Source organism: Lepisma saccharinum, chromosome 28, assembly GCF_977018435.1.
Source record: "Lepisma saccharinum chromosome 28, izLepSacc3.1, whole genome shotgun sequence".
NCBI lineage: Eukaryota > Metazoa > Arthropoda > Insecta > Zygentoma > Lepismatidae > Lepisma > Lepisma saccharinum.
Window position 1 is genome coordinate 33,841,914 of NC_139256.1, and position 22,023 is coordinate 33,863,936.

Sequence of the window (22,023 nt, forward strand, 5' to 3'; positions counted from 1 at the left end):
CAACACGTACAAGACCAATTTTCTTGTCTCGTCGCATTTCCGGAAAAATGGATCAGAAGCCCAAAATGCACTCCACCATGTTAGGAACCTTTTTTTTTTTTTTTTTTTATAAAATATTTATTGGTTGTGGACAAAATCCATGCACCAGTTAACAATTTATCAATTGGTATTATATACATGTATGCACTTAATATTTACTCACAATTATTCGTTTCATAATAAATAGTTTCCAAATTTCATTACACTTTTACAGAATTATATTAGACTTATTAAGATATTTTGTAAGAATATGGATTACCGAGGATGAAGGTGAAGTCAGTAAACAAGGCAGTGTCAGTGGCGCTTGATGTCCACTCCTGTACAATTCCTGTAAAAATGGTTCTCTGTAAGTTTCATAAAGTTTGCATTGAAATATAATGTGGTTTGGAGTTGCAGTATATTCGTTGCACAAACAAACTGGTGAAGTCACTAAATTCTTCTTGTAAAGGTGAGCTGCGGCGATAGTGTGATTTAACCTGCAGCGCATTATAGTTGTGAGGGAACTCCGGGAGAGCTGAATCTGTTTAAACCAACAATCCTTTGGAATTCTTTCTTGTATAGAATAGTAGGCCTTACCGCATTGAGTGCCAGTATTTGTCCACAAGCTTTGCCAGTCAGTAAATAATATTTTTCTAGTGTGTGATTCCAAAACTACGGACGGAATCTTTATTGAAAGCGGCCGTTGGATTGTTTGATTCGCTGCATATTTTGCCAAAGTATCTGCTATATTGTTCCCTTCTATTAAAGAATGTCCAGGTGTCCAAATAAAGTTGATATCATATCCCAATCTCGTTAATTTCAGTGTGAGTATTCTTACGTTAACAATGTACCATTCCGTATGACATGACCATGATGCAAACTGTAAAGAATTTAGCACAGAGGCTGAATCGGTTGCAATTAGAACTGAATTTAACTTCTTCTTTTGTACATAAAGCAATGCCTGTCGTATTGCAAAAGCTTCTGCAGTGTAAATGGACAGATAAGATGGCAAAGGAAAAATTTTGAATTCTGCAGAATTATCACAGTAAAATGCTGCTCCTGTTTTTCCAGACGTTGATTTTGAAGCATCTGTATATATGTGATATTCACATTGTAATTTTGAATGTATGTAGTCTTGATATATATTATTTGAAATTGTAGGGATTGTCTTTCTGAAAACTCTACTTGGGTAGGCAGGAAAATGAATTCTCATGGGAGATATCATATTGAAGTAGTCTGTCATGAAGCATGGTGCATTAGGTAAACGAATAATATTAGCTTGAAATTTATCAATGTCCTTATAAGCATAATATAGTATAGGTAATCTGGATTTATATTTTGCTGTACGTCTGTTGAGCATCAAAGAGTCTAACAATTGAAGTTTTGGTATGATCGGAGATGTCGTGTTGGCAATTTTCTTAAGTAAAAATTTGCTCGCAAGATATTTAACTCTAAGTTTGTATGGTGGATCTCCCACTTCTACGAAAGTTGCTTGTTTTGGAGTTCCTTTCCAAAGGCCATAAATCCTGGATAAACTGCTATATTGGATAGAAGATAGCATGTTAAAAGCCCAACTTAGATTATCATTGTACATAAAGGAACCATACTCTAGTCTTGAGTTTAGCATCTGTTTATGGATCTGATGTAATAATTTAGGATCAGCACCCCACTTTTTCTTAACTGTCAACATTTTTATTATGTTAAACACTTGAGATCCCTTACATTGTGCCAGTTCTACTTGTGACTTCCATTTAAGTTTTTCATCTAATATAAGTCCCAAAAATTTATGACTTCTTTGTTGACTGATAGTTTTTCCGTTTATATTTATTGATATGCATGAATGAGATCTCTTCTTATTAAAAACTACCACCGAAGACTTATCTGGATTTACTTCAATTCCATTGATATCACACCATGATGATAATTCATCCAGAGATTTTTGAATTTTTTGAGCCCCTTCTTGAATATTTTTACTACTAGTGTATATAACAATATCATCTGCATATTGTAATAGACGAGTGTGTTGAAGAATTTTTGAGCCTAAATCTGCCGTGTACATATTAAATAGCATGGGACTCAGCACTGCGCCTTGTGGTAGACCTTTATGTGTATAACGTGCGGTGGATAACTGTCCTCCATATCGAATGTATAACTTACGTGCCAATAATAATCCAAGAATACTTTTTATAAAATTACGTGGAACGTTCATTTTCTCCAATTTTTGTAACAGTATATTTGGAAGGACAGAATCATAGGCGCTACTTAGATCGAGAAAAACTACGATACAAAATTCCCGCCGGATGAAAGATAGCCATATATCTAAAATTAGTGTCGCTAATACATCTACTGTTCCAGTTCCTTTCCTAAATCCCATCTGATGTTTCGGTAATTTCTGATTATATTCGACCCACCATGTGAGTCTGTTCAGTATTAAATGTTCATATAATTTAGCAAGGCATGATGACATTGCAATAGGTCTATAGTTCGTATGTATTCCTGATTGTTTACCTGGTTTTAATATGGGTATTATCACCACTTCTTTCCACTGTGATGGAATTTCTCCACTATTCCATATTGAATTGTATGTATTTAGTAAAATTTCATATCCATTCAAAGGCCAGTGTTGAATACATTCGTATGTAATACCATCTAAACCCGGAGACATTTTCTTTTGTTTATGAACAACATATTCTAATTCATCCATAGTGAATAGCGATTCTAACGTGGATGTTTCTGGATATTTCATAGAGTTTAACAATTGACAAAGATTAGTTTCAACCGTATCTGGTGTCAACTTGCGGTGAAATTCTTTTATCCAGGCTGAATTGATATCTCCTCCAAAATAATGACAAGTATTATTATTGGACATACTTCTTATTATTTTCCAAGTCATTGAAATAGAAGAATCTTTAGTTAATGTAGAACAAAATGACTTCCAAAAGTATGATTTTGATTTCTTTAGGAACCTCTGAGTTTTTGCTGCAATTTCTTTATATCTAATAAAATGATTGATGGTAGGATTCTCCTTATAATTTATGTATGCTTTTTGTCGTTCGTTTACCCATTTCTGGCAATCCGTTGTCCACCACGGAGTCACTTTTCTTCTAGATCCAAAATTAGATACTGTTGCATTTATTTGTTCTTGTCGAATAAGAGACACCAATGTGTCATACGATACTTCTTGTTTCAACAATTTATTCTTTATTGCATTGTTTACATTTCCGGAGAATTTCTGCCATTCAACCCTTCTTGTAATATATTGACTATTCTTTTGTTCAGAGCGCATAGTAAACCACGTTATATTTTTATTATGTTGAAAGGTTATCATAATTGGCATGTGATTACTGTTGTAACACTTCTCTAATACACTCCAATGGATTTTTGAAGCTATATCATTTGAGGTAATAGTTATGTCTGGAGCACTCGGCTGTTCATTAGGTCTTGAGATTATTGTAGGTGTTCCGTCGTTGAGTAATACAGCTGAGGAATCTTGCAAGTAATTATACAAATCTTTACCTGATCGATCAGTTAGAGAACAGCCCCACATAGGGTGGTGTGCATTAATGTCCCCTGCCAGCACAAATGAAGTGTTTGGTGGAAGCTGCCCAACGATATTCTGCCACACTGTAACAGGGAGGTGCACTGTGGGAGGGCAGTAAATTGATACATAAGACGTATCAGCAATCCGAACACCTGTAATCTGAATTTGACTGTTTATATTTTGAAACAAAATAATGTCATACTGTATATTTCTTTTAACACCTATAGCTGAACCACCGTATCCATCTAAACGATCATCTCTTATCCAATTGTAACCTTTAAACTTCAATGTTGAGTCAGTTTTCAACCACGTTTCTTGTATAAGAAGGACATCTGCAGAAAAATAAGATAAAATATGTTGTAAATTATGTCTATTAGGAATTCATTCATTCATTCATTCATTGTTTTCTGCCTAATTGGCAGGTTTTTCACTGCAATCTCCAGCTTTCCCTGTTCTCTGCCTTACGCTTCGTAATAGCATACGACCCAGTTAATTTAATATCATCCATAAGCTGATATCTCTTTCTTCCACGGACTTTTCTTCCTTCAACCATTCCCTTCAAGGCATCTCTTAGCAGGCAGTTTCTTCTTAGACAGTGTCCTAACCAGTTTCTTTTCCTCTTCTTGATGGTCTCCAGTATAGATCTTTTTCACCAACTCTTTTCAGTACGGCTTCGTTTCTTACCTTGTCTGTCCATTTTACACGCTCCATTTTTCGCCATGTCCACATTTCAAAAGCTTCGAGTCGTTTCTCTTCATTTCTTCTCAACGTCCAGGTTTCTGCACCATATAGTGCTACACTCCACACAAAAGATTTCACTAATCTCTTCCTTAGACCTATGTCCATGGGTCCACAAAAAACATTTTTTCTTCTATTGAAAGCTTCTTTTGCTATTGCGATTCTCATTTTCACTTCTTGGTTGCAGCTCATGTCACTGCTTATAGTGCATCCGAGGTACTTGAAGCTATCCACTTGCTGGATTCTTTCACTGTTTGCTCTCACATTAATATTCCTTGGTTTCCGTCCTATAACCATTGCCTTTGTCTTCTTTACATTAATCTTCATTCCATACTGCTCACAGCTGCTGTTTAACTCTTCTAACATACTATTTATGGTTATTTCATCCTCAGCGAATAATGCCATGTCATCAGCAAATCTTATGCAGTTTATTCTTCTTCCTCCCAATTTGACACCTCCTGTGCCCTGGAAACAAGTTTTCACTATATCTTCTAAATAGATATTAAACAAAGTAGGCGATAGGCAGCATCCTTGTCGTACTCCTCTTCCAATTTCACAGCCTTCTGTCATTTCGTCTCCTGTTCTCACTTTAACTCGTTGATTCATGTATAAGTTGCTTAGAAGTCTTCTCTCTTTCCAATCTACACCAATTTTCTTCAGAATTTCTAAAAGTTTAACCCAATTCACTCTATCAAAGGCTTTCTCCAGGTCTACAAATACTACAAACACATCCTTTCCTTTCTCTAAATATCTTTCCCCAATGGTCCTCAGTAAACCAATTGCATCCCTTGTACCTCTTCCTTTCCTGAAACCAAACTGTTCTTCCTCTAACTCGCCACTGACCTTCGAGTATAGGCGTCTGTTCAGAATTCTTAGAAGAATTTTTGCCGAGTGAGATATCAAGCTGATTGTCCTGTACTCAGAACATTTTCTGGCATTGCTTTTTTTCTGCAGAGGTACCAAAACAGTCTCCGTGAAATCTTGTGGCCAATCCCCTTTCTCATAGATTTCATTGCATAAATGCAGTATTTCTCTTTTTCCATCTCCCAGGCATTTGATAAGTTCAACAGGAATTTCATCAGTGCCCGTTGCTTTCCCATTCCTCATTTCTTTGAGTGCTTGCTCAAATTCTTCATTCAGGATATAGTATCCTTTCTCATCATCAGGCACGTCGTCTTCATTTTCTACATTCAGACTGTCTGGGCGATTCTCTTTCTGGTAGAGCTCTTCAACGTACTTTCCCCACACATTCGATATTCCTTTTTTGTCTGTGATTTCACATCCTTCCTCGTCTTCTATCATCCACATTGTTTTCCATTTCTTCTTTTGGAAGCCCAAGCAGTTTACTTCACGATACATCAAGTCATGCCTTCCTCTTTTTTCCAGTTCTTCAATTTCTTCACATTTTTGTTTCATCCATTGTTCTTTTGCCCTGTCAGTTTCTCTTCTTAGCTGGTTATTCAGTATCTTGTAATTATGTCTTCCCTCTTCTGTATTTACATTCTTCCATTTTCTCCGTTCCTCCATTTTTTCCAGCATACTTTCAGTAATCCATGGTTTCTTTGCACTTTTCCTTTCCCTGTAGCCTATTGTTTCATCCACTGCCTTCTGTAAGCAGCTTTTTATTCCATCCCACATCTCATCCTTATTGTTACAACTAGCTCTAAACTTATTATAGTTTCCTTGGAAATGTTCTGCAAATTTTTGTCTTTCGTCTTCTTCCCTTAGCTTCTCTAAGTGGGGTTTCTTGCTCACCTGGTTTTGGGTTATCTTCTTCAATGTAAGATTGATTTCTCCTATTAGCAAGATGTGGTCTGAATTAATGTCAGCTCCTGGCAATGTCTTCGCATTTTTCAAACAATTTCGAAATCTTTCTTGTACCAGTATGTAATCTATCTGGTATCTTTTACAATCTCTTGGACATATCCAGGTGTACCTCCTTCTCTTATGTTGCTGGAACAGTGTGTTGCCAACAATTAGGGAGTTTCTTTTACAGAAATTTACCAGGCTTTCCCCTCTCTCATTTCTCTCGCCTAATCCATATCTTCCTACTGTACTTCCATCCTGCCTTTCTCCTACTACAGCATTCCAATCACCCATTACGATAATGCACGATCCCTTTCTCTCTTTTTCCATCAATTCCTCTATCTTCTCATAGTTTTCCTCCACTTCTTCTTCTGACAACCCACTATGTGGCATATACACTTGAATTAACACTAAGTCTTTCTTCTTTCCTTGAAGTTTCACCATTATAATCCTGTCATCCACATAACGCACTGCTATAACTTTATGTTTCACACGTGGTCCTAGCACTATTCCCACACCACGATTTCCTTGTTGATCACCTCCAGAATAAAACATCTTGAACTCATCACTCACTATTTCACCATTCTGTTCCCACCTCACTTCTGATATTCCCATAACATCTACTTTGTTTCTTAAACTTCGTATATTCCATTGTAATATTTTCAAGACTTTGTCTGGCATGCTGGTTGTTGAAATAAGTATTGCAAAATACTTGTAGCAATGCAAGTCCAGTCCTGGTTAACATTCAATGTCGAAGTCCCTGCTAGGCTACATAATTGTTCTATAAATAATGAAAAATTATTTAGGAATTTTGTAGAATTTTGTTCTTGTGCCCGATTTGTCTGGATAGCTTGAGCCGCCTCTGCAAGAACAAATAGTTTATTTTGTTGGCATGTTGTCGACAAATCCGGAGCATTGTCTTTTCGAGATCCTGACAAAGAATAATCAGGGTTTGTCATTCTCTTTTTATATTCATTTTGTCCAAATGGTTTCAATGTTTGAGAAGATTTCTGGCGTTTTCCTTGAGAAGACTCAGTCTCTTCCAAATATTTTCCAGCTTGCTTTGAACTGTACAATGGCCTTTTATTAGATACACTGTATTGATCTTGTATTATATTATTATGATATGAGGTGCTACTCGAATTGTTAGATATCGAAGCATATGTAAATGGCATTACTGTCTTTTCTATTTCCTGAACATGGCCAGTAGATATCTGTTCATATCCATACATATAGTTAATTTTTGGGACTTTCTTCATAGCTTCGTTAAACGTAACATTCTGAACTGTCATAATTTTGATTATTTCCTTTTGGCGTTGTTTTTCAGGACAGTTTTTGTCAATTGCAGTGTGCTCCTGATTACAATGGAAACACTTGATCTTATTTGTGCAAGAGGACGATTCGTGATTCTCACCACAGTGTTTGCATTTTAATTTACTTTTGCAATTAGCCCTAAAGTGCCCATAATAAAAACAATTAGTGCACTGTTTAATCAAGGGAATGTACCTATGAATATCAAACTTTTTGTAAAACAGTGTGACATATTGTGGTAACGATTGCGAGTCGAATGTTACAATTATCGTTCGAGTTGGAACAGCAACTCGAGTACCATCCTCGTACTTATACTTCACAATGCGTTTTACCTTTATTACTTTGGCTGTTGATGAATTTATATTTTGCAAAATTTCATCTTCACTTATTGACTGATGTACATCTTTCATAATTCCCATTCTTCGTACTCGGTGTGATGGAACAAAACTTTCCCAATTATTCTGTAACAGTAATGGATTCGAAAGAAAATCATTTGCATAATTAGATGTCGTAAATGTAAGTCTAGCTAGATTTTTCCCAAGGCTATCTATCTCTTTCAAACCTCTAATATTTTCTTTGCTGACTATTTGGCCTAATTTTAAAATGTGAAGTTGACCAATGTTTCCTTTGCCATTTCCACCTGAGGCATCCTGATGTTTAGATTTCACAAATATTTCATACGGACCTAAATGATTACTTCTGTACTTCAATACCTGTTGCTCATAAACTTTTTTGGAACTTGATTTACTAATTTGTTGGGTGTAATCTATATTATTACACTGAGAATTCAACTTATTAACTTCTTCTACAGAAGTTATGATTTCCACGTTGCTGGAAAGTTCCATGGCACTAATGTCCGTGTCCATGTTGGATTCAGCTGGTTTTGTACCAGCAAATTTGGCTTTACGGCCTTTAGATTTTTTCATGAATTAATGTTCACATTGTCGCACATATATTTAGAACGACACTAATATTCAAACAGTAAACTATAAAGTCTCAACTTCTAACTTAGAACACAAAATTATCTTTGCAACAAATCACTTACACAATCACATCTGTAACCACAGACTCAATCTCTTAGGAACCTTACTAGGCCTCTACAGTGTATAAAGGACATTGCAGGTTCAGGATCTTACCATTGGGGTTATGTAAGCTCATAAGGACTCACTTATGCTGCATCCTTCATCTACATAACCTTTTAAATGAATGGCAACTCGCACATATTCAGGTTAAAATGAGCTAAGACTGCATTGGCAATATTAGCGTATGAGAGAAATCATATTATCTGTCTCACACATTAGTCTCTTCTCACCATGGGCATCCGGAAGGGGGGCGTGGCCCCCCTGAAAAATGAAAGTCAACCAAAAAATATGTATTTCACACATAAATTTCATTTTGGCCACAATAATATGTGTTAATTATTGCATGAACACCATAAATTCAAATTTAAGCAATGTTTTTTAGGAAACAACACTATTTTTGGGGAAAATTTGCCTTTGTTTTCCCCCCTGGAAAAAAAATACCTTCATTGCCCCTCCCTGGAAAAAATCCTGCGGACGTCCATGCTTCTCACCTGGCATTTCCCGTGAAGACCTGTTTGTGGGCACCAAATGTATCCGATTAAAATCGTGTGCAATAGCATGCGAACTTCTCTCCCTAGACATCACTTTAGTCTCGATGCACACTACCGATGCGCTAAACAAATTTTAAGGCATTTTTCTAACACCTCGAAAAGGAACAAATTGGTACAAGAATTCAGTCATAACTTTTTACTGGTTAAAGATACGTCGAAAAAACCTTCACCATTGCATTTCTCTTGAAATTCTAGCCTGATTTGATATATCATATCACCCCCTTCCCATTCAAAATTCTGAAGTTGAATTCAAGATGGCGGACATCAATATGGCCGCCGACCGTACGGGTGGCGTCAATGTGGTTCCCCCTTGGCCTGATAACGATTGGTCATCACCATTTCCATATTGCGCACTGCAGTGGCCTTGTACCGGAGGTGTTAAGTGACTTTTTGAACCACCCTCTAGAATAATAAAAACGTAGGTGACAAAAACTGATTGTCATACTCTTAAAACTGTATTTTATCTTCTCTGTACTTCTCTCTCGAACAACTTTTTGAACTGATGTTAACTTTCTAAAATAAAGATCAACTGTCTTCCAAAAATAAACTGTCTCTGTCTTTCAGACTCCCACTCGACTCTCTTTCAAACTCACAATGCATTTCTTTCAAAACCAAAACCGACTGTCCTATTCAAAATTCAACTTGCCTGCTCTCCACCTAGGCTGTTCCTACTTTTCTCCATCTCACTCCACTTTACCTCTCCAATAACTGGAAAATGCATTATGCTGAAGTTAACACATTCTTTAATATTTCCTGCCTGCTACAAGGCTAAAGCGTAACTTGAAAATGAGAGGTACGCTATGATTTTATTTATTTTTCTTTTCTTTTCTGCCACTTTTAACTAATCGCGAAGATGAGGATGAGTGATGACATAATGAAACTGATGAAAATAGGGAGGAACCTCCGATAGATGCCCAACCTCCACTTGCATACATTCAGGGGTATGCGCTTTTCACCCTGGTGCCATTATATCCTCGGAATTGTAGTTCCCACGTTTTTCTTGTGTTATTTATTTGTTTTATTTCACTTTCTCTTTGAAACTGATGCAGATACACTCGGAAAGAACACCCATACCGAGACCTGGGTTCGATCCTGGGACCCCTGGCATTGTAGCACGCTATGCCAACCTCCGCCACAGAAGTTGGCAAAATATATTAACCCAGTTTTACAATAACAGTACATAAAAAATGCATTAATGATTACACCGAAAGAGAATCTGGCAGGAAAATGTTAAATTGAAATCCAAAATTAGTACCATCCTGCTACGATGCCAGGTGTCTCGGGTTCGAATTCTGGCTTGGTCATGGATGTTATTTGTGAGTGTCCCTTCATAAATTTCACCGTATCACATATTCCCATCTTTACGATTAGCCAAAAGTGGCAGGAAAGTGAAGTATAATAAACTAAAATGAATCAATATAACAATATGGTGCTGACTTACAGGAATACTGTGAATTGCGGTGATAAGCTCCATCCTCTACAGTATTGCACGGGCATGTAAGGTTACCTTCTAGTAACCAGTGAGGGATCCAGAAGTTACAGTTGGGAGAGGCGATTTTCTTTGGTTACTTAATCGCACAGCGAAATCAATTCTAACCTACAGTTGCACTGTTTTCTGTAAACAAGAATCAAGCTTCCATGTTTTAAAGATTACAGTATTGATTTGCAAAAATAGTGGCCCAGGCCTGAAATAGGTTGTTGTTATTGTTTTTCGCTGTCATAATTACCTCCATTGATACTGAGAACTGAACTATCATACATGAGTAAAGTGAATGAACAACGAAAGAACTATTTATCGAAAGGTCTCTGGTTCGATCCCGTATTGAGACATATTGCACAGTGGTTCGGATCCAAATTTAAACTGTAGGTCCAGTTCCAATTAATCCATCATGATCATAAAGTAAACTTTGACCAAAGTTTAAAAAATATATTCTCGAGCCTGTTAAACTTGGTGATAAAAGACAGAACATTGGAATATTCAAAAGTATTAGGTATATCCAAAATCCTGGCAGTTGAGAGGGGTGATCGGGTGATCACCCCTATTGCCCTCCCCATGGATCAGCGCCTGCTAGTAACACACCTAAAAGTCAACATTACTTCCCCGTACATCCTGATAACTGCTTTTTACAGGGCAACAAGGCTCTGGCTTCTGGGGCTATGGTCAGTATAATCCTCTGAAGCGTTTCCTTTGTCTCTCTTTTCTACCCTTCAATCAATCATGATGATGAAGGTGAGTGATGAACATCCACGCCTTAGCCAGGGTTCGAACATGAGGCCTCTATCTTCGCAAGATACTAATCAAAACATGGCACAGACATATTTTGTTTATGTGTCTTTGTAATGGACACACAAAAGGTGTAAGTTATTTCCATACAGTACCCACTAGTAAGTGCTACATGGTTATTTCTAAGTTATGTTCCATAAATATACGAGGCAAAAAAAAAAAAAAAGAGTAAAGTGCTCCCCTGTGCTATGCACCACACCATGAAGGCGTGTGGTGTTAGGGCCCCACACTTTCTTGATCAGGGCCGAAGGTGGGGAGTGATGTGATCAGCACCACAGCCCTGGCCACCTTTACCCCCCAGAGTTTCCTCCAGGTACCCACTTTATATGATGCTGGATGGGCACCGGAACAACTTGAACAGATGGAAGAAATCATGGTTCTCCCCCGCCGGGGATCGAACTCTGGTCTCTCGCATGGTAGTCAAATGCCCTATCGACTGAGCTACCGTGACTATTTCCATAAATGTATGAAGAAACTAGTACTCACTTTATCCACGAAACTGCTTTTTTTCTTCTTAGTTCTATCAATTTCAGTGGCCACTGCCACCATTCTGCAATGACAAAATGAGTACTAGTTTCTACGCATTTATCTACTACCACATCTCTTTTCTCCCAATTATGAATTATGTTCCATAGTTCCTTTTCAAGCTCTCGAAGCTGTGAGGACTTTGAGAATAAAGAGCATTAAAAAGTTGAGATTAATTCAATTATAAAGATCCTAGTGCTACCTTTTTCTGGCAAGAAAAAAAATAATAAATGAAATATTGCAATAAGAGAATGAACTTTATTGCTTTTTAGTATTAAGACTTGTTAGATTTGTATCCTTCAACTAAGCAAAACACTATCTTGTAGCTTCCTAATTGTTTGTCTTCCCGGTAGGTCGGCAAGTTTCTGCTTGTAGTAAAAATGCAGAAAATTTCTCACACTTTTCTTCAAGATCTTGCAACCAATCACACACACTAACACCATTCGCTGCAAAACATTCTTGTAGTTTACACAGCATATTTATAATGGTACTATCTTCCTGAGCAATATCCTGTAAAAAGAGATAATAAAGCAAAATTGTAAGATGAATGACACTTCCCCTCTTTCACTTGTTGTATAACATTAAATTTCATATGCCTTGACGTGGCGAGTAATATAAATAGCATTCATCCGCACACCCATCTTTCTCGTGCTCCTGCGTGGAAGGTAACACCGGCTACATGCACGCCACGCCTCTGCAGTGTATCAAACATGGGACCCCTTGATCACAATGTTACCATTGTGCCTTTTTTACCCCAGGCTGTAACGCGTCACCTCCTTTGAAGGCACACAAAAAATCACTCTCTCCATACAGCACACAGAGGAATGTATACACGAGAGACTACCACTTGCACCCACAGCCAGTGTAATTCTTTGTGTGGTTTGTGTGTTTAGTGCCAGTTTAAAGCTTTTCGGTGACATAGTGATACTAGTTTTTAGATGTCTTACTTCATTCTTTATATGGATTTTTGTTTTTCACTGGGTTTTGATGTGCTCTTGATGGTGATTTCACCTTCAGAGTATTTGTCTTTTAAATTACTCATTTACTGTGTTTTTGCTAAGGGCCTTTGTGGTTTCATATTAAGGGGCGAAAGAAATAGCTTCCGTGCAGATGAACCTATTATCATTTTGTAAACAAACAGGGATTGAATTTCATGTGAGTTTGGTGTGAATGGGATATGCATGATCCCTTGGTTTTTGCCACTGTTGTATTCAGGCACGTATCTAGAAATGCATTTCAGGGGGCGACCATGCATCTCAATAATAATATTAATACTGGGTGTCCCACTTGAAGGTAGCCCTGGTAATATCCATTTCCTGTTGTAAATATTGCAAGAATTTTATTGGCATTTGTACAGAATGTGAGTTAGTCCATGAGAGAGAAAGTAGAGGTGGCAACACTGAGCTCCCTACCCATGGAGAGAAGGAAGTTGGCAACACGAACAGAGACTGTTGAGTAATTGTGCTTTCACGTTGTTAGAAACATGCAACGTCGTGTTAAGTTGTGTTTGGAAGCTCAGGGAGGACATTTCCAGCACTTCATGTGACAGCCTCATTTCTGATACATACAGGGATGCCATGTAATTGTTCTGTTTTATTTCCTCTTGAACCTTTTCGTTTCAACCAACATTTTCCAGAGCTACCTTTGAGTGGGACACCCATTATAATTATTCTAATTATATTATATTAAATTAAAATAATATTAATTAAATATGTACATTAATTAATATTGTATTGTTATTATTACATGAATAGGTAAAAGGATGGTAGGAGAATAGATATATAACTGCATGTATTGATTATCTAGCTTACGCATTGTTGAGGTCGCTGAAATTTGTATAAAAACAACTGCTCTCTCAAGGGAATTAATGTCAAATAGATATACAATTGAATAGTTATTGATTAACAATAAAGGAGTTAGATCAAAATGTAATAGGCAACAATAATTGTACAGTAATCACTTTTAATTGCCTATTACAATTAACGATAAGTAAAGTTGCTTATTATGTATACATATTATAATAAGTATTAGTGTGCATAAATCTTTGGAACTGTCCTTTAAAGCCATATGAGCCAAATTTCTTGCCTTTCAAAAGTTCAGCGGAAATGAATAACCATTGATTACATAACAAATGCTAAACAATAATATTTTCATTATTTAATTCTAGTACTTGGTAAGTCTTTTGGGGGGTGTCCAGATCCTCCCCCCCCCCAAATATGTTCTTGGTTGTGTTATAATGTTGGAAGGGAATAAAATTTTAAAAATGACATGTTTTTGGTGACATATGTTGTTCATGTAAACAAAACTTTGACTTGCTGTGTACAGTGACTAGCCACGTAAAGTTCTACATATCTTACTGTAAGTCTTTAAGCTTTCCTGCTGATGAATAGATTCTCTCAGACTATTGACCAGGTGAGTTGTGGAACAGATTCCAAGCTTTCGAGAGCTAAAAGTCTTGTCCAATCTTATGATGAGCGACCTACATGCTGGCATGGGAAGTGGGGTGCGGAGAATATGCCGCAGACAACAGTGGTGGCATTGTGCGAGGAGGTGCTGCACGCATCTAGTTCTACAAGCTGCTGTGTTTCTCATCGCGCTGGATTGGTCACTTCCCCGCTCCCCATTTCCTTTGCCAGCATGTAGGCTGCCTGCCGTAAGACTGGACAAAAACTACAACATCACTCTCATCTTCAGGATGGAAATGAGCATGGCCGTAGGCAGGAAACATTTTCGGGGGGGGGTTCAATTATAATTGTTCCCATGGGCGTCGCCAGAAATTTGAATAATAGAAATAATAACAATAATTGTGCAATAATAATTAAAATTTCATAATAATAATACTAATAATAATTATTATTATATTATTGTCATATCCTTGAGGGGGCTTACTCAATCCAGCAAATGAGTGAATATCCAGCACAAGTTGTTTTTTTAGTTTTTTTTTATACAGTGTGTACTGAAATGCACAATTATTATACTTCGTCATTAAACTTTAGATACGTTCAAGAAAAAGCTTTAAATGTTAGATGGAAATTTTAATGATAAGGTTTATGTTGTTTGACTTTAAAATTAAATTTTTGGAATTTTGAAAAGTGTGGAACCAGTTATTCTTTTTAAAAACTTAGCCTGGTGCATGGATTGTAACCTCAATCGCGAGCGTAATGCGCTAAGAAACTGGAGATCTTAGGTTTGAACTCCTATCAAGGGGGATTTTCGACTTTTTTGGACAGGGAATTTAAAAGCTGGAAAGGGAATTTTGGGACAATCATAAGGGAATCTTCAGTCTATATTCCTTGTGACGCAGGAATAACACTGGAAAGATAACAGCAGAAGTGAAAATGGAGGGGTCGCGGGTGGGCTACAATTCTGAGAATAAATCCTGTTTCACTCAACTTTCAGAATTCCAAATGTATGAAAATTCTAGCTCGATCGTTTCAACATTGTCTCCTTGTATTTTTGTGATGTTTCGAAAAAAAAAATTGAAAATTTGTTACACATTTTGGTTTCTGAACCTCCATTAATCCAACATGTCGGAAGTTTCGGGGGGGGTTTGAACCCTAGAAACCCCCCCTCTAAATACGGCCATGGAAATGAGAGTGATGATACTCTCAAAAGCTTTGAATCTTTTCCACAACTAACTTGGTCGATAGCCTGGGAGAATCTTTTCATCAGTTGAAATATTTGTAAGGAACAATTATACAAATAACTACCAGACTCTAGAAAAAAATGTCTCGTATTGGTGATTTAACTTAAATTATTCTTTCTGATATCGGAAATAAAAATAAACCTGAGTACGTACATGAAGTATTTTTTTCTCTGTCATTTGACCACATTCAATTTTTTTAACACTCTCTGTAGCTATATTATTCTGAACCTCCAGAAGCAATGGCATGCGTCGCTGCATCTTTCTTAGTTTAAAAATCTCTTGTTGCATTCTGCAAAGAAAGAAATATTATCTGTCCAAAACATCACTGTAAAGATAAAGCTCCCATTTTTAATTTTGGGAAACTCAGCTAAATAAGGGAAGGGGGGGGGGTATGACTACTAAGAGTCCACTACCATTGGACACGCTACTGATTGAAATCATAGGAATGGTTTGTGTAGCTGTGAGATGTTAAATTGTTTCTTTTTTTTTCTGCTTAGAGAAAAAGAAAATAATTTTGCATTTACTATAAAAAGGGTGTAAAAACCTTCCCATGCACATTGCAAGAAGCCATGAAGGCTCATAGGGGTTGTGGAAATAGGGTTTCAACACATTCATGATCTTGACCAGGAGATGATATGATTAGCACCATGCTCCACCCACCTTTACCCTCCAGGATTGTGCCCCATTCCATTAGAGCCTAGTGAACCCCAAATCTGCCATATGCAGAGACATATTCTGAATAATTCCTGGGCGAGGTCATCATGCTCAGGCCCGTAGCTAGAATTGATCTCCAGGGGGGGCTCAAGGGTTATCAGGGGGGGCTTTGTAAACCAAAGTCCATTTTTTCAAAGTTTAACATTATTAGATGAAGGCAAATTGTGTGTGTGTTGGGGGGGGGTCTATTAAGTTACATAAATTTTAGAAATATACAAATACTACATTTTTCTATATCTTTTAAAATATTACTTGAAGTGTTAATTGAATGCTACTGAAATCGTCCCTTACTACACACTCCATAATACTTTTGATAATACAGATACGTATTTATATCATGCAAGAAAAAATGGACAATATTCAATAATAGTACCTACAGTACATTCCATCTCTGGCTGAAGCAACGAAACACTCCTTCATTCCTAAAACTTGGGAGCTGTTAACCTTTTGACGCAGATGCAGAGGGAATTTTCATGATGACGTCAAAGTCACAGATTTCTGTATAAACAGGAGGTCGCAACAGGGACGTTGAAGGTACAGATAAATAAGTCCCCCTATGAAGGAACTATCTAAAGTCTACAGAAGAGAATCTTCTAAACACTTGCCGCTGCTGTTCATGCTCTGTGAATTTATCCTTCACCAAGGTTGTGAGCAAATAATATCTGCTGTCTACATTTTCACTCTTCAGTGCAAACAAATTGTACAAAATAGTTTTACCTAATGTCAAGGGCCTGATGACAATGCCAGGTGGGGGCTCAGCCCCCCCTGGCCCCTGCCTAGCTACGGGCCTGATCATGCTGGTATCTTATGTAGCACAGTCAGGTGTCCTATCAACTTGTACTATCGCAGCTTGTAACTCATAGCCAGGGAACGGATTTATATCTAGTGAAAATGTGCTAAATATGTAAATACATATTTAGTTATTTTCACCAAAATATGGAGTTAAAATTGGACTTAAAATTGAAACAAAATACCTTTATTAATAATATACTAAAACACTACACAAGCTACATAAAATACAGTACGCTTACATTGACATTAATTGTAAAAGAACACAAAATGTGTTTTTATTTTCTGTTTCCAAGACAATAACTTACTCTCTAGCCTTCTTAAACCTGAAGGTTCATGGCTGCAGCAAAAATTATGTTGTAAGTTTTCGAAAGTGAATTTCCTTCTGTTTTCTCTTAAAATGGATTTATATTGACTAAAACTGTGTTCAATATCGCAAGAAATAATGGTAGTGTATTTCAAATTTGTCAGTTATTCGCAAGAAATTCACCCAAATCTTCTGTCACATGGGGACATAGTTATTGCACAAATATGAAGTATACTGTTGAGAAATGTTCTGAAATATTGAAATAACATGCAAAAGTAACTAAAATATGTAAAGTATGAGCCAAAAACTAATATGAGTAAAAATATGGAAAATAAAAACTGAATTTTTCGAGTCTACATGCCATGATGTGCAAAGATAATACAAAATATAACTGATTTCAGCTTCATATATAAATATGTATTTACATATAAATCTGTTCCCTGCTCATAACTATACCAAGAGAAACTGTTTAAAATTTGAATAAATCGTGAACACCTGTAAGAAAAACCGTGGCTTGACAGCCCTTGAAGAGCTGGTGTCCCTCCCACAATCCTACCTAGAGGTATGGAGATCTTCAACCAGTGATGTGGGGTCAGCACGTCGAACCACCAGCCCTTATAGGAGATTTCCGAGACCGAATTACGCTACTCACTCCCCAATTTCCTCACGATGGTGGGTGTGGCCACCGAACCCATGCCGTCTCGCAGTCAGAGCACAAAGCACAGTGCCTTAGACCGGAGGACAATCATCAGTATATTGAATTACACAAAATCGATATTTATCTTGGCAAAATATTACTGAGCAACATTTTTTTTAGTACAAATTTTGCATTTGAGATACTGTGAACGAAAAATCTCACAAAATGTAATCTACTGGCCATTGTTTTAACAATATGGCAACTGTTAGCTACCCTTCATCAGAAATTATCATGGCTGGTGTTCTGATGAATCCAAAAATGTCTCTTACTCCAAATCTGCAGAAATGAAATTTCATTTCATTTCATGTATACAATCCCATACATTGAAGGACACTGAAAAAGTGTACATGAAACTTTCACAACACGGAACCACTTTCCTTCCCACACTTTTCACAAGTGTATAATTTAGTATCATTTTATACTTTTCCATTAATGAAAACACTCAACACTCAACTTTGGATTTTCTTATTTTTTGGGAATTTTATTTCCTCTGATAAGAACTGTTACTGTGTAAGATATGAAAACACTGAATACAGCTTTATGATATCTTACACAGTTTGTACATGATAATAAACAAAACAGACATGATATACAATATTAAAATACATACAAATGAACCAAAGGTATAATACATTAAAGAAGGTGATCATGGGCACTATGAAGTAACTTAAATTTTACTTAATGAAAATCATTTTATATGTTATTTCTCATGTGGTTTCTGGCAGCATGAAACACAATTTCCTCATAATGTCTGTGGAAGTGCTTTAATGCATATATTTTTCAATAGCCTTGCTGTATTGATGTGTCTACTAATGGAGATTTCACCCTGCACAATTCTGCATTTGATTGGTGAAATTCTCAGGTGACATGCAGTATATCACTTCAGTGAGCAATCCCCCTAAAAAGTATTCATTAAAAATACATCATTCTCCTCTTAATTTCAGCTTCTGCATATTGTTTGAGTTTTTATTTTAAGTCCACTTCCTGCACAGATAGGCTAATTGGGACTGGACCTACAGTTTAAAGTGGGATCTGGACAAATATGGGCATCCACCAGGTATCAAACCGAGGACTCCTTGATTACAAGGTGATGACATTACCATTGTGCCAATTAAGATATATTCACGTTCAAAGTAATACTTGAGGGATTGAAACTATGTTGAAGATAGGATATAGATCTGTATTTTACAGTTTCTATCCTGTTTCTTAGTCGCAGCATATGCAAAACTCTAGTCAGGTGCATTATACTCTAGGATAGGTCTTATATAAATGGAGAACATTAAGAATAAAGAATTTTAATAATTTGATCTGCTCCATTTTGTAATACATGCACACTGTTTCTTAGCGTTCGATACAATATGTTGCAATGTAGAACTGTTAGTGAAAAATGCAGGCATTGTTAGCAGAAAAATGCATCGTCTCTGTCAGTGATAGCGGAAGCGAAAAATCAGGCAAAGCCAGGCTGGCTCGGTGGCTCAGTGGTAGAGCAATGGCACAGAATGCCAGAGACCCAGGTTCGAGTCCTGGTCAAGCCTGCATTTTTCGCTAACAGTTCTACGTAGTACATCTCCTGTGTGTGCCTAATTTAATGAATATGTTGCAAATATTTGTTAAATTGCAAGATCTTTTATGGGAGTTCACGTGTTTTATATCGAAGGACTTGCATAAAGACTAACAAATGGCATAAAGTAACAGTTCATCACAAACCTTAGTTGACTAGTGATCCTGCAACAATGACAGCACCAAAAATATGAGTATATTTGGGACCAATCAGCAATGTGTTCAAATTGATGTCATTATCTTCTAGATATAGGAGTGAAAATATTTTTTTCCTATTCTGTGAGCAGTTTGTTTCATTGTTCATAGCTTGGAAGTCATGGACTATGGAAACTCTGATAATGCTTTCAAATCGCCTTTTTAGTTTGTGCATTAACCTACCTTGTGATGTCACTTTGAATATGTTCGTTACTGTTGGTAATGTCTTGCATGCAGTTTTCCAACATTTGCACTTTTCTCTCCACACTGATTATTTGGTCCCATCTGCTTGAACTTTCAGTACTGTGTTTCTCGTTAATTTCATGGAGCTGTCTTCTGCTGGTTTCCTGGTGGAATATGAATACTGTACATTTCATTTAAAAATTGGCTAAACCTATTGCAGTCACTTAAATACCCAACATTAAGGAAGTTAATGAGTTGGCCATATTGAAAATCATTTTGAATATTTCAAACTGATCAAGAGTTACACATTGGTATTAAATGGTTTATTTAATCATATTTACAAAGCAAAGAATAACCTTTTTCATATTAGAAAACAAATTGTCTAGCTTCTTTCACGTAGACTGTATAGTTTGGAAATAGTTAATTTTTAAGTAACCATAACTAAAAAAACATCAAAGATTTCCATGCCATATCATTCTTTGACTCTACTATTGTTGCACTTTATCAGTACAAGATATGTTTACAAACTAATGAGATGAATGTCTCTCTCACTATACTTATATTTATAACAGACTAAACTTCTTTTATCTTCAGTTTCACAAAATCTACATTTTCATATAAGGCACCTGAACCCAATATGGCCTACCTAAGGTTTGCGATATGTTCTAGTGGTGTACAAAGTTAGAAGGAAAGAAACTAGTGGCAAGATTCAAAAGAGGATACATTTCTGGACGTTTACTGAAAATTGGAGCCAATTCCAAATAATAACATGGGTGCAGGGAAGTTTTGATTAAAGAGTTACCTTTAGGTACCCAATATGGCCTAGTCAAATATTTTGTTCTTTCACATCAAAATATGCAACAGAAATTGTAAAGAAAGTACAACTATGTTTATTTTTCTATTGATACACTTACATTTTATTTACATAATGGCACATGAGATTTGCACAAAGAAATAACATTGTTTACAAACCAATAGACAAGGGAGTGACATGTCACAATTTGTTACCAGAAGACCATGGATTACATATCACAGTCTGGGCAAATGAAAGATCCTTTATCATCCTTAGTGAGTTCCATACACTCTGCTTGAATATAAGAGTAACAAATGTCACATTTGTGCATGTCTTTCATGATATATTCCTATGTAGGCCACATTGAGTACATCTTACATAGTGATGTAAGGTACCTTATGTATTGGTAATGTGAACCTCTCTTCCATGTAGGATGGATGCCCTGGACTTCATCTTGTAGACTAATGAGGCTCTGACCACACAGACAGTATATAACCTTCTGTAGAACCCTTGCAATGGGTGTTAAGGCGAGGAGGGACAATTTCCCCTAGGTCTTTCTCGCTGGGGCAGCTGCTGATCACTGTTGCCAACTTCGCTCTTTTGGAGCCAGATCTGGCACTTTCGTGCACTCGTTTGACTGTGAACTGTGGCACCTCTGCCCCACTATGATGCCACCACTGGCTCCGGCCCATAAATACCAACTTTTGCCATGAGTGTACATTTTGTACGTGACGTGATATTCGTATAGCTATAGGCTGCGTCACCCACCTCTTCTTTCCTCCACATGTATTTTTATATATAGCGCTGTGGCTAAGATGAAGATGACAATTTTGTTATCCGGGAACCCTTTATTTTCGATTTTATATTAACATCATTGGATTATTGAGATGGGTGATGCCGCCAAATCTAGGCGGTGAAAACTAAGAATAAATTGCCATCACTTTAAAGCTAACGGTAATAGTAGCACCCCCACCCCTCGGACAACTAAAATTACCTTAGTAGGCACTTTATGCAGCCTTCGTTAATCTAGATCCTTGAAAGTCCTCTTTAGCTATATTAATGGTGAAATTTAGCTCTATTATGCACATCAGGTTTTGCAACACTGCCAGGATGGCCGTAGGAGGCAAGGAGAAATGCACTAGGCTTATGGGACCATTATTTTATTCGTTCTCTCGGGAATATCAAACATCCGATGGCGTAGAAAAGTACATGGACGGAAAAAGGACACGTTGAACTATGTCTTAGTAGTAGGAAAAGTCGAAACTCCCATTTGATGAGCCGTA

At 36.9% G+C, this 22,023-nt stretch overlaps 1 protein-coding gene and 1 non-coding gene across 2 annotated transcripts in view; one reads left to right on the top strand and one right to left on the bottom strand.

Annotated features, from left to right (window-relative positions):
- Nucleotides 1-12,186: 12,186 nt before the first annotated feature.
- Nucleotides 12,187-22,023, bottom strand: part of LOC145980754 (uncharacterized) — a 76,922-nt gene continuing 67,085 nt past the window's right edge. The window contains exons 14-16 of the mRNA XM_083113814.1: nt 19,948-20,111; nt 15,656-15,791; nt 12,187-12,366 (exon numbers count right to left, since the gene is read on the bottom strand). Coding sequence (XP_082969940.1) covers nt 12,187-12,366; nt 15,656-15,791; nt 19,948-20,111 — 480 coding nt within the window. The remainder of the gene's footprint in view (nt 12,367-15,655; nt 15,792-19,947; nt 20,112-22,023) is intronic.
- On the top strand, nt 19,474-19,544 carry TRNAS-AGA (transfer RNA serine (anticodon AGA)). Its single transcript has one exon. It is a non-coding gene; the product is annotated as a tRNA-Ser (tRNA).